We start from the raw sequence: 13,571 nt of genomic DNA on the forward strand, positions 1-13,571 counted from the left end.
TAATTTAGACAAGTATGAATATAAAAATATTTTTACTCATCCATAATGTATTCAACTATTCATTAAACACTTCTTGATGTTGGATGAACAAAAATGTTTTATTAGTATTTTCTTTCAAATATTTTCCATCTTTGCCTCATACTCTACATATTCTTCCTTCCACATTTTGCCACAGTGATTGAATGCTATTTTATTGAGATTTTTTTCTTTATTGAAATTTGAAAAGTGACCTCCAGATAAAATATTCTGGTGGTTATTGATAGTTGGCAATAGACTTTCTTTCTGGGCGGAATTAATTACACATATTGAACATTTTATTCTTTAAAAATTATAATATCATTTTTATCCTTTTAAATTTGAAAGACTGTTATATTTACTCAGTATAATTTAAAAAAAAAAAATAGAAATATCTAAATCTCAAACTACTTATTTTTTTTTAACTAAAATAACCTTTTATTAATAAATTATAGATTTCCCTTCTAACTTTCTCTCACATTCTATCACCAAGCAAAAAGACAGACTTCTTATTTTCCTCCCACCTGTTCCTTTTCTGATTCAGTGTAAATAAGTGTGACAAGGCACTTGCTCTAATAGATCAAGTAAAAGGGACTAGTATGAAGACAACTGAAAAGTTCTCCTATTATTAAACCGATGTCAAACATACACAGAACTGCTTAAGCTATTGTAACATATCAGAATATTAAATGACAAGGGGACATAAAACCGAAATGAGTTTCGATTCTACTGTACATGCTGCTGCTTCTATTGACACGCGAGGTGGTCCTATTTTACCATCAATATTTTCTTTATTTGTCACGATAACAAAATGAATGTTTATGATTTTAAAACTAGTTTTAGTAAAAAAGGATGTTAACTTGGATAAATATGAGAGCTTTTCTAATTTAGAAGGATAAGTATGATATAGGAAAGTATATAAAATATTGAAGTTTTTGACGGGCATAGGTGAAATTCTTATTGAACTTACACCAAACCAACAAGCACACTATTACAACACTCGGACGAAATCCATCACAAAACCTGGTAAATTATACTGAAGTTACATGAAGCAGTCAGAAAATAAGGATGGGTATGGTCCCTGTACAGCCACACAGAATACTACAACACAAAATTAGAATCTGACCGCATTTACCCTCAAAAACCATAAAGGTTCTATATAAAGGTGTGGGGATCACAAATAAACACCCAGTACCCTACCTGAAGCCACTGACTATTTTTTTATTTTTTTATGAGATGAAGCCCGTAGGCACACTCACCAATCTTTCAAGAGCTGGCCAGCTACATCCTTGTAGCTCACTTTTTTCTTTGGTGTACTGATGCTCGGCCCTGGCTGAGCTGGTAGTTTCTCAGTCTCAGTGTTGCTGTTTTTATTACCGGAACTGGTACCAGTTTCCTCTTTCCTCTGGCTCAGGCTTGGAATCATATCAAGTAGCATAGCATGGATTGGATCCACCATTTGTTCCAATTTATTGACACCTTTACTCACATTTTCTTCAATTACTTCATCATGTGGTTTGTCAAATATCTCTCCCCTTGGAGTATCATCCTTCAGGTTATTTGTGTTTTCAATTTCCAAATCCATAGATTCATCTTCAGATTTGACAAACTGCACGCCAATTGTCGGTTCTTGATCCTCCGTTGGCTTTGCTTTTGATTCTGGTTCTTGATCCTCCCTTGGTTTCACTTCTGATTCTGATTCTGTTTCTGACTTCGATTCTGCTGATTCAGATTTTTCTTGACCTATTTTCGTGCGTCGGGTCCCAATTCTGGCACGTGTTCTTCTTGGGGCTGGTTTAGGGGCTCTTTTGGGTTTCCTTGACCTCGGGCCTTCAGGTCGGCCTCTTTTCCTCTTTGTGTTTGTATCCAGAGGGATGGGGGCATTAGGGTCGTTATGGTCAATTGTGTCAATTGGAGGCTTTTGTTCTTCCTCTCTGAAATGAAATATAAATGGAAATTAAACCTAACATTTACAAAATTAAGAATTGACAAGATGATCACATAGAACATTTACCTTTCCTCAACCTCAATTTCCTCAAATGTAATTGGTTTCAAATTGTAGGAATCCTCATGCAACCTCCTCTGGTTGGCTAAAGAATCCTCAACCCATGTGTGAGTCACTACTTTAACCCTTTTGTAATGCACCAGCTGCCGCTCACCAGATGGAACACTAAATTTTGTTGTTGTAGTAAAAAAATAAATAAATACAAATATAGTACTAAAGATGATCTGGAAATTGCAATGCTATTAAAAGTCATAAATTATGATATTAATGGATACAGAGAGAGAGAGAGAGAGAGTTAAACTAAACCTGTTGTATACTGCATCAAAATTATATGACCCAACAAGAGAATGAGCAACCAAATGGGTAGCGAGCATAAGACTAGTACAAACTTCACCCCCATGCATGGTCAACTCGAGCTCCAATCTCTTCAATGCAAGATTTGATATTACATTGTAACCATGATTCCTTAAAAAAAAAAAAAAAAAAAAAAAGGTTATCAAAAAGGCAAGAGGACCTTGCAGGAAGAGGAGAATGAAATTAAGAGGAAATGTACTTGAGAGGTGTAGGCCTGTAGAAATAAATGCGACAACCCTGAAAGAAACAGAATTTCTCCTCTGTGCAATATTTTTTTTTGTAATATTGCAATTTGTCGTCGGGGGTTTTCAGTTCAGAGATATTGCTGAAAATCTTAAAAAAAATATAAAAAATCAAAGAAGAATAATGAACAAAATATTAGTATACAATTACTCTCTCCAAATTAAAGTACTTTAATGAGTCCACAGTTTCAGTGAAGAGCAAATATTTTTTTTATTTTGTAAAACAATTATGCCCTTCTCACCTGTTTGAGATCAGCTACATCAATATCCCAGAAATAGTAGTCAGAGAAATGGTCAATCTCTTCTCGTAATTTATATTTTGAAGAATCAGCAAGAAAGAGGATGTACCTACATCATAAGAGCCATCAATAATCAAATCTCAATAAATGTTTACAGAAAGGAAGGGGTCAAAGAGTATCTTAAGATTACTTAGGTTCCAGGTGTAAAAGGCACTTTTCTTTGCAGGAGTCCAATATCCATGAGTAGTGCATCACATCTCCTTGGCGCACTGCTGCTTGGTATTTTATCCCTAAATAGTATGATTAAGAATGAATTTAAGTACTAGTAGAAATTATTCCTATTAAGTACTATCACAAATTATCCCAATATCCATGAGAAGTGTATCACTCCTCCTTTGCTGGGTTAAAATGCACCATTGGTTTTGTATCCCAACCATACCCCGCATCTTTATATCCATTTTCAAAGTTCAAACAGTCGATCCAATCCGCTCAGCATGATATCTATTTAAAATGTGCTTAGAGACCAAATTTTTTCCTATTTGTTTAGATAGGTACAAAATCACTGTTTTTGGATGGTCCAAAAGCAGTGATTTTGTGCCTATCTAAAAAAATAGTAAAAAATTTCCAAAAAATATAAAATTTGGTCTCTAAGCACATTTGAATATGTAGATCATGTTGAGCAATCCAGATTGACTGTTTGAACTTTGAGAACAGAGATAAAGATGGGGTCCGGATCCCCTAAAGTAACCCAACTTTTGGGTTTTGGATCAGGACCGTCTGATTCGAATTTGTTGCTCGAAATCATTTCGGGAGTCGGATTCATTACTTGGGATGTGTGTGCTCCACTTCGGATGGATTATCACGGATTTGAATCGGACGGTCCTGATCCAAAACCCAAAAGTTAGGTTACTTTACTGGATCTCAACTCATAAATATGTGGGGTATGATTGGGGCACAAAACCAATGGTACATTTTAACCCTACTCATCTAAAATCAAGATTACTGTGACAATTTGATAATAGATAAATTAGATACTGATCAGTAACAATAAAAAAGAAGGATATTTAAGTACTTGACTATTTCAATTTCATATGCCACAAGATATAATTAGCTTATGACAAAACTTGTAAAAGTTCCTATAGTTCAACTTCATCATAAAGCTATATATTTATAATTAAGGCACATGATTAAAGTTTCAGGTCTGGCACTAGATAAATTATCTGGTTTAGCACAATATTTTAAAAACACAAGGTGATCTTTCAGTGAATAGCAGATATCTAAAAGATCAGGAAAAAAAGGTGACCTTTCAGTGAATACAAGACATTAAGCATTTAAATAATAATTTTCAAAATATTAATATAAAGAGTAACCTTTCTTCTCAGAGGCAATGCAATGGGTAACAGAGGGATTGATATTCATGGCGAAAGTGCCTCCATTTTCAACCACCAGCTTGTGAAAATATTCCAAATTATATGATGGGGGTATATTTGCGAAGTCTTAATAAGATCAAAATAGCACCAGGTCAAGGGAACATATTTTATTCAACTTTTGGAAGAAAAAAAAATTGAAACACTTTTAATGAAAATACTACAAGTACCCATACAATAATCGAATATACCAGAACGTCCCCTGCCGTACTTCTTTAAAAAAAAATGCCCAAAGTACTGTCCTTTCTCACTATTTTTTTATAGGAAAAGAGCAGTGTGTTGTTTTGACCATCTCTTTTAATAAAAAGGCAGATAAAACTAGCATAAAACATATCATGATATCTGAAAGGGTCCAAGGGTGATTTTAGTATTCTTTTTAAGAATGATTTTTTGCTCATTAACTATAATTTACTTTCCCTTTTTGCAAAGGATACAAAAAATCATGTTAGCGAAGATTAGGGTTTCTTCCTTGAGACTGGAGACATCTGTCTTGACAAGATGTGAAGGAACTATTGACAGAGTCATCTTGTCCCCCTTCTTCGTTGGCTTCACACGCTTTGCTTCACGATCTGTTGTCTCGTTTGTCGCCTTGTTTGTAGTGCCATTACTTGACCGTACAATCTCCACAAAATCTAAGAATGGTTAGAAAAAGGAAGTTAAATATTTTATTATGCACAATTAGATATCTATAAATGAAAGATTGTTAAGTCCCTAATAAAAAAATTCTAGCATAACCAAGAAATTCACACAAAACTGATGAAAATATAAGCTCCAAATGTACCCTGGACATCAAGGCACTCATGCCAGGGCTTGTCATATCTCACACGGTGTATACGAGGAAATCTTAAACTGTATGGTGCCGCAAAAACCTAAGATAATTTTAGGAAAAAAATAATAAACCAAACTTGATAATATGTAGCAACAATGCGACAAATCAATTGAAAAAAATGAAATAGGACTTACCTCAGATTTGATTGTTCGGATATCACTAGTTATAGATACCAAAACTGACCTATGAATAATGAATTAAATACATAAATTGTCGAAATAAAAAAAAAAAAAAAAATTGAAGAGACAAAATTAAAGAAAAAGGAGGAAGCCAACTTATCAGGGCTCTCAATCCAAACGTCAGGCCTCTCTTTCGAGTTATTTGTTACTTCATAAAAACGTGGTGTTCTTTTTGGGTACTCATTTTTCCTGTTATGTAACAAAAATGGGTCAATTCTTGCACCCAGAAAACCAAAATACCTTGAGATGTTGGGTCGATCATAGAGAGAAAAGGAAAACAAAACATATACACAAAATAGGGCTTCAATTTGTTAACAAGTGTATTGAGCTCCTCATCAGATAAGCCAGTGCCGACTCGGCAAAAAGAGAGAAATCTGGAGTGACAAGGCGAAATAATAACAATCAATTATTCGACAATTAGACAAAATATAACCAATTTATATTTCTATCTAAAGAAATAGAAATAAGGAAATTGAGTGAAAAGGAAGAAACAAATAACCGCTTCGGATAAGTAATTGGATCAGGGCGCTCTGCCAGACCCACTAAAAATTGTGCGACCTGAAAAAAGTGAATAATGAAAGACTACCACAGCTGCATTCTTAGAGCGAAATAATTTACTAGATCAGAGAAACTTTACCTCACCTCCATGTCGACCAGATCCAAAGTATCCTCCTGAAAACATGCACATTTTCTGTTAACAACAAAAATGTGTACTAAACCCTTTTTACTTATATCACCAAAATGTTTTTGCAAATATAGCCCTCCAAACCAAAAGGCTTTTTTCACCATGATATAGAAAACCATCAAGAACCACTTTTCCCTTTCTCTATTGTGTTCTTTCCTATTTACCTATTATAATAACATCTAGATCAGATCCAGCATGAATATAGTCCGGCTTTAATTTTAGCCACTTGCCGCTTCTGTCACCTGGTTCCCATTTGGAACTTAAATCCTTCACTACTATCCCCTCGTCCCTAGTCAATTAAGAAAATAAGTATGCATAAACAATAAAGGAAAAGGAGAAAAACAGAACTTTGCAACAGTACCCGATAAGTTAAGATACCAAGTGCAAGAACTAAGATTATGTTAGGCAAAAGATTGTCCAATTTGCCCCATTTTTTCATATTAAGTCTAGAAAGTAGCTTTTAGAGCCGACTCATTTAATTTCAAATCCCTCATTTTACTTACATGACTTGATTTTAGTTCCATTAGGCCATGGCTGCCCGCATTAGGGTTACAATTAAATTTTCTGATCCCTATTGAGCACACCTTTTCAGAAACTAATCTACCCAGTTCACTGCTATTTGCAAATAAGATAAAGCACGGGGCATATTTTGCAAAAGAACCTTAAGTAAGGCACTATAAGTAGGGGATAGGTTAAATTGACAACAAACTTATTTGACAACCATGGCGACCTACAACAAGCTTATAAAAATAAAAATAAAAAGGATTGCAAATATATTATTTATAGTTTAGGTAGGCCGTACATCAAATCTGGAGCAATTTGTAAACCAATTGGTCACCCATCAAATGATTTGAAAATTAGCAGTTGAGTTTTATTGCACTTGATAGCTAACCAAATGACCAAATGATTCACAAATTGTACCAAATTTAATACACAACCTTATCTAAACTACAGAGAATATTTCTAGAACTTTTTTATTTTGACTAGTATTTTGTCAGTTGTCACGGTTGTCAAATGAGTATGTTAGTCAATAGAAGATTTAAAAATAATATATCCAACCTGTTCTCTATTGTCTCTTTGAAGAATTTCTCTATATCTTCTTGGCTACGTGCAATAATAGACCAGCATGGTTCTCCTTCAAATTCAAACAGAGACAATTAGACCAGTACAATATAAAACTTGTACTGTACTATATCAGAAGACAGAAATCTTAGGTGCCTCTTTATGAAAATATTTCAACAGAAAGTATAGAATATTTTACTGTTCCAGTGTTCTCTTATGACTTACCCGGTTTGCAATTTTCATTAAGGCCCACATTAGGAAGTAAAAGTTCAAATTGACCCTTGATAGGTTTTATTATTTTCTGAAGAATTTCATGCCTTTCAGCAAGGGTATGATGGATTACACTTGTGTCCCCTGCATACAGTACATCAAAAGCCACATCTATATTTTTTGGTCAAGATATACAAGTTTCAGATAAGACTGAAAAACTGAGTAACTGGTAATATTATAGAAAGATGCAAAAAGTTAACCAGTAGCACAAAATTTAGAGATGAAGAAGAAAGGATACAACACAACTGCAAGAAGAAGAAGAAAAAATAGTTAAATCAAACTATTCTATTTATGAGACTAAAATATAGTTGGTAAAGCTTCAATCCAGATGAGCACCTGGCGATCACTTTCAAATCCTTCCCTTGCTGCCTTTGCTGTCCAAAACAAAAATAAAAAGGTGGTTGCTATAATTGCACTTTAAAAACAAGGAAAATTAGCTGAAGGGAAAAAGTAATTATTAGTCAAATGACCTATTTCTTGGTTTGAACCAAAATCTGCAAATCGGTTGGCAGTTGTGTCCCAAACGAGCATCTCACCGTCTAATATGCACCTTTGAATTGTAACATATATTCAAATTAGAGCTTGCAATACAAACATTAGATAAAAAATATTGGGACAAGTTTTGCCAAAAGAAAAAGCAGAGAGAGAGAGAGAGAAGCATACAAGGAGCATAACATTTTGTGAAACAGTACCAACAGGAGCCAGAGGCTATCTGAATTGGGACTTTTATACTTTCTGTGTATGTGGCTGACTGTTATTTTGGATGCCGAGGGGGTTGTCTGGGGTGTTTGGTTTGGCTGTATGTTCAAGGAAAAGGTCTGCATACTGGGTGGTACCAGGATTAGTTAGGGGGTACAATATCGTTAGATTTAACTAAACTGTTTGTAATTTTTAAGCTTTTGTGGTAATGGTAATGGTAATGGAAGCTGGTTGGATCTATTCCACTCTTACCTCCCCTGCCCCTCCGAAATAAAAAGAAAGAAAGAAGATAACTAAAAGAGGATATATGAACTGGTCCCATGTTGCAGTATTTTCAGCATCTCTTTTAATTCATATTTGTTTCAACTTGTACTTGTCATCGTAGTGGTATAATAAAGGCCAATTGTATTATGTTGGTGAAAGGCTGAGATTTATAAGCTGCAAATTTAACAAAGGGAGTTTCAACATACCTGTCAACGAGGATATTTTCTTTAATAATCTTCGACATACCAGGGGCATACTCAGGGTGATCAATAAAATTTCTGGTACATCATGTAATTGACTAACATAAGATTTCAGGATTGCACTCCTGATTGATCTAAGAACAGAAGGAAAAAAGATCAACAATAAGAAATAGAGTATTGGATAGAACTTTTTTGAGTTACCGTGAGAAAAAATGGATTTCATCGCCATTCTTGTGTATTTGAATTCTGTCACCATCAAATTTGCACTCTGCTACAACTTGCTTTCCATGTAACTGCAAAATAAAGAAAAGCAAGGACTAAAACTTGGAAATTTGCAAAGGTCAACATATCTAAAATGCAGAAATATATAACAAATGGCAACAAGCGGAATACTTCAATATACTTCAACACCCTTTCCTTTCCTTTTCTTTCTAACTCGGGAGCAGACCTTATGTGCTCAAGTGACCAAGTGATGGCATTAGGCCCATGTTTGATAGCATCACTTAATCACACAAAAAGGGTATTAATACAAGAGTTACCTTTTTCCAAGCAGCTGAAGCATCACTAATCCTCATAGCCAGCTGCGCTCTGACAGCTTTTCCCACCTCTATGTCCTAGACATCCATAATGAGATATAAATGCAAAAAGTAAATGAAAAAAAAATAGCGCTTTTTGTCTTAAAGTATGAAACCTATGACACTAGTCTATCAACCAACTAGTTTGAAAAAGTTTCTCCCCAAATAAGCATCTGAGTTTAGATACTAAAAGTAATCATTTGTTCAGTTGTTCACATCAGATTTAAGATCCATGTAATCACAGCAAGACGTCAGTATGAGATGAAGTTATGAACAGTTGGTATAGAAGATAGAGGCATAGTAATTGCACCTGTCTTTTATGCCTCTGGCCTCTATCTTTCAATTTTTCACAAACCAATTTTAAGTCACAAGTGACATTAAACAAATCTTCTGCATCAGGATGGAATTCATGAAAGATGCTCTTCTCACTTATTCCCAACTTCAAATCTACACCAATCAGAGGTATAAGCTTACTCAAATAAGCAAGCGTGTTCACGAAAATAAATAAATAAATTTATCAGATAAGTTTGAAATTCAATCAAGAGGTAAGCATTAAACCTTTAAGGATTATCATGAGAATCCATTTCATTTCTAAAGCATTTGTCTTTTTTATAAGGCCAGCAAGCACGGATGCCTTCTCTGACCTGACAAATACAAGAAGCCTTATGTATACATTTGAATATTTGATCATAATTGATCCGAGTTACTGACGCTTGCTAAAATTAACTCAAGCACTAAAACGGAGTATTACATCGTATCATCAATTGCTTACACAATAAAGGCGAGGTTAACCCACAAAATGAATAAAATAATATTAAGAAAGCTCAAAAGAAACCTATTTTCTGTTGTGGCTAGGTGATCAAGTGCATCATTAAGCTCCTTAATTGTTAACCCCCCTGATGACATGCCTTGCCTACTTTGTAACACCTGATCAAGTTCCAAGCAAATGTTTTAGCCTACACAATACCAACAAAAGCAACAAAGAACAAAGAAAAACAGAGAAATGATGGACGATACCACATGTATTGGAATTTCTGTTTCAAAGTCATTACCTTTCATAAACGAAATTGTATGTCTGACCAATATTTAGCTAATGATCATATCAAGTTAACCATGCTTAATCCTTAAATAACATCCAGCGGCATAACCGATACACAGAAAGATCTACAGTGCATCCCTCACATCAGCAATACTGCCACAAAATTACAGGCATTATACAAGTAACCTTTCCCAGAATTCACGTCAGACAGGTTACATAACACAAGTGAAAAAAAATTAACTCATCAACTAACTGGTCCAGTTATTTACACGGCCCCACTTGAATATTTGATGGTGACCAGTCGAGACTCGAGAGGTGATCCATCTTACACAAGTGAGGCCCACATCGGCACATCACATACATTCAGAGCGGGAGCAAGAGACAGAGAGAAAGATAGCAGGGCCACACCTCAGCAGCAATCATGGAAAAATTGCCAGCATTCTGGCCAGCTCGGGACCCGGCCTTCCTCCAATTGAGCAACCTCACCGCATCTGGCGAGTCCTTAGCTAGACCCAGCGCTTCCACCAGGCACTGCGCCAAAGAGGCCTCCTTCAATCCATACGACCCCCTCTCCCGGTCCAGACTGGGCAGAATCAGCCGCACGGCGCTGAAGTATTCGCGACCCGTGTAGACTCGATCGAGGAACTTGCGGAAGAACCGTCGCTTCTTTGGCGACGAGCGCTCGCGGAGCATGGCCTGGAACATGCTAACTAGAAGACCAAACCGGACGGTCTGGTCCGTCATGGCGAGGAGAGTAGGATTGGCTCGGGAAAGGGTTCGATCAATGCTGCGACTACGTTTATAAAATCGTCGCGAGGAAGGTTTGACGGAGCCACGGAGGGGTATGGGTTAGGAACTTTGAGATTTTAAGAATGGACCGCTCTCCTTGCATAGCATAGTTTGACGCCTTTCTCCAATATTGCGTTGCGTCCTTCAGTTCGGAGCTCATACCCTATGAGGTAACATAATATTTCTGTTTAGATACAGTCCGATTAAAATTCCAATTAATTCGCTCCAAAGACGAAACGTGTTAAACAAAAAAAAAAACCTTTTTTTTATGGTTGGCATAAATCATGCCAACAAATGCATTGATAACAAAATTTATATACATAGCTCTAATTATCTCATCTAAAAAATTAAATATTTACATGAATGAAAATTATATATAATAATTAAAATACAAGTCTTCCTTCTCCTTAGATTGAGCTCATCCAGAGAATAATTTTTATAGCCGTATCATTATTCATTAATCAGACTACGCACCTGTTTTCCGAAAAGAAAAAACCCTTTAATACTCGTGCAGATTGGTACTGAACATTCTGGATCTAAACAGAAATATTATAATATTATATCATTTTTGGTGATATGAATTTCTTTATAGGTCCTCAACTTTTTGTATATATAATATTTTTCTTTTACGATGGTTAATAAGTTCTAAACACTCGCATGTTTATCTACCCTATTCTTATACATGTAAGATTTGAATCTTTATATTTTCGTAAAATGACTTATGTCAATATATTCATATTATAGGCACGGAATAATAAAATTTAGATAGAAGGGACTAAAAAATAATATTTAAAAATATAACGTGGTAAGTAAGATTTGAAACAAAATTCTTGTACAATCACAATAAATAACTTTAACCACTAAATTACAAGTAAAACGTGTAATATTTTATAAAGAGAGTTGAATTATATAAAAACTAAAGTAGAAAGAAATTTAGTTAAATTTTAATATACATAATTAAAAGTTTTAGAATTATGAAAGTGACTTGGTGCATTTTGGAGTACACTAAGATTAAGCTTCAGAAGAGGGTACGTGGAGAAAGGGGAAGAGGAAAATACTGTGCGGAAGTTATGACGTTGACAGGTCGCATATGACCAATGATGACATCAAATTATATAGCGGAAATCACTTTTAAGTACCAAAAATGGCGAAAAAGTGAATGCAAAGCAGTCATTTTTCCGAATTATTTACCGCAAATGTTTTTATAGGCTATTTTGACAGGTTTTGTAGAAATTTGAGTATTTAGGCCAAAAACGGAGCAAAAATGTCATATTTTGGCAATTTCTGAAAATGATATCAAAATAGAGCATCACATGGAGCATGCAACACCTCACACAAAGTGCACAACATGCAAAATGGTGCAAAACGCAAAAAATCCGCTAAGTCAGGAGCCGTACAACCTTAGCCATACGGGTTCCCCCCCAAGAGGCCGCACGAGTCCACGAATTCATTTCATGAACTGTCTTAATTGGATTAAATCTCAACCGTTGACGAGAATTTCGAGCAGAATCCTTCTAAAAGGATGCACATACTTCACCTCCAAGATCGTCGAGCTATTTTTGGCAAAATCTACACATCATGGGTGGGCCCGTGCCCCCCATGATCTCCACCACCTCCAACATCACTACACCTCTTTAGGAATACTATAAAAACCCCTCTTGTAATAGGACATAGTGTGCGTGTTTAATTGTGTTAAGTCCAGAAATTAGGCTAGATCAGAGAGTAAACTATGGAGAAGGAAAGTGCAACCATCGAAGCCTAAGGCGGGAGAAGAAGGCGTTATCTAAGGTGGCAAGAGTTCTTCAATCTTCAAGGGTTGTAGTTTATGTCTTTCTTATTTTATTTCTTTTATTTTGTCATGGCTATGAGAAGCTAATATTCTCATCTCTAGAGCTAAGGTTTTATCGGATTCTTTATTATGTTTTAGTATAATTTATATTTTGTTTATGTTGATTTGAGATTTCTTTATATTTTGAATAGTTTTTTATCATATCCTTACATACATAGTTATGTCTACTATATGCCAATGCCCTCCACACATCAATAGGTGTAAAGTCTTTGTATCTTGGTGTGAGTAAGATTACATGTAAGAACTTTGAACACTTCGGCTAATGAAGCTTGACAGCGGTTCAAAGACTAGAGTTAGAACCTAGTGGGCTCCCTTAGCAGGATATTGTAAATCGTATCTTTAATTTATATTAGAAATTACTTAGAAATAAGTAAGGTCTTTGGAATATTAATTTGGGGTAAGATAGGATATGATCAGTTGTGTTGGTGTGAGGAAGACAATTGCATACTTATAACATTCTGAATTGCTAGCCCAAAAGCTGATCGAAAGATCGGAAAACCTTTCAAATCGCATAAGCACAAAAACCCTAAGCGCCTGCTGGTAGTGACAGTGACATATGTGGGTTGCCTTGTGGGACAATCTATATCGCACGTGACAGTGACAGCGTCGCATACGAGATAGAGAGACGTCGAAATTATACTCTACGTAATTTAAAAGGAGATGACTTGAACCCTAGAGGCTCTCTATTATCTGTTTACACCTGTATCTTAATTATAATTAGCGCCACCACCTCAAACTATTATAAACCCGAGAATCTAGACTAGTATATGTTGTTAAATATTTTAATATATTTATCCATGTGGATCAACACCCAACATTACTACACGGTAGCATAATGAGCTTGTGATC

At 35.3% G+C, this 13,571-nt stretch overlaps 1 protein-coding gene across 1 annotated transcript; it reads right to left on the bottom strand.

Moving 5' to 3' along the window:
• Positions 1 to 922: 922 nt before the first annotated feature.
• Positions 923 to 10,968, bottom strand: ATLIG4 (DNA ligase IV). Its single transcript, XM_078314869.1, has 27 exons — positions 10,493 to 10,968; positions 9,881 to 9,972; positions 9,604 to 9,689; positions 9,356 to 9,492; positions 9,010 to 9,084; positions 8,672 to 8,763; positions 8,477 to 8,548; positions 7,778 to 7,857; positions 7,644 to 7,681; positions 7,546 to 7,552; positions 7,263 to 7,418; positions 7,035 to 7,110; positions 6,140 to 6,264; positions 5,928 to 5,962; positions 5,790 to 5,848; positions 5,581 to 5,664; positions 5,387 to 5,479; positions 5,246 to 5,294; positions 5,064 to 5,151; positions 4,717 to 4,914; positions 4,226 to 4,351; positions 3,046 to 3,145; positions 2,859 to 2,964; positions 2,574 to 2,707; positions 2,327 to 2,485; positions 2,030 to 2,185; positions 923 to 1,949 (listed from the first exon to the last, which is right to left on the bottom strand). Exons 1-27 carry the CDS (start codon positions 10,826 to 10,828, stop codon positions 1,271 to 1,273), a joined length of 3,438 nt encoding a protein of 1,145 aa, XP_078170995.1. The 5' UTR covers positions 10,829 to 10,968; the 3' UTR covers positions 923 to 1,270.
• Between the last annotated feature and the right edge of the window lie 2,603 nt (positions 10,969 to 13,571).

This window comes from Carex rostrata, chromosome 14 (assembly GCF_964058835.1).
Source record: "Carex rostrata chromosome 14, lpCarRost1.2, whole genome shotgun sequence".
Lineage (NCBI taxonomy): Eukaryota > Viridiplantae > Streptophyta > Magnoliopsida > Poales > Cyperaceae > Carex > Carex rostrata.

Bases quoted from the DNA above. Each gene is read 5' to 3' on its own strand.
- ATLIG4 (XM_078314869.1), bottom strand. From the start codon at position 10,828: ATGACGGACCAGACCGTCCGGTTTGGTCTTCTAGTTAGCATGTTCCAG. The intron at 7,858-8,476 runs GTATGTTGAAAC...TACAATTCAAAG, and splicing joins GAAAATATCCTCGTTGACAG to GTGCATATTAGACGGTGAGA. The intron at 5,665-5,789 runs GTTATTTGTTTC...TTGTCACTCCAG, and splicing joins CCAATTACTTATCCGAAGCG to ATTTCTCTCTTTTTGCCGAG.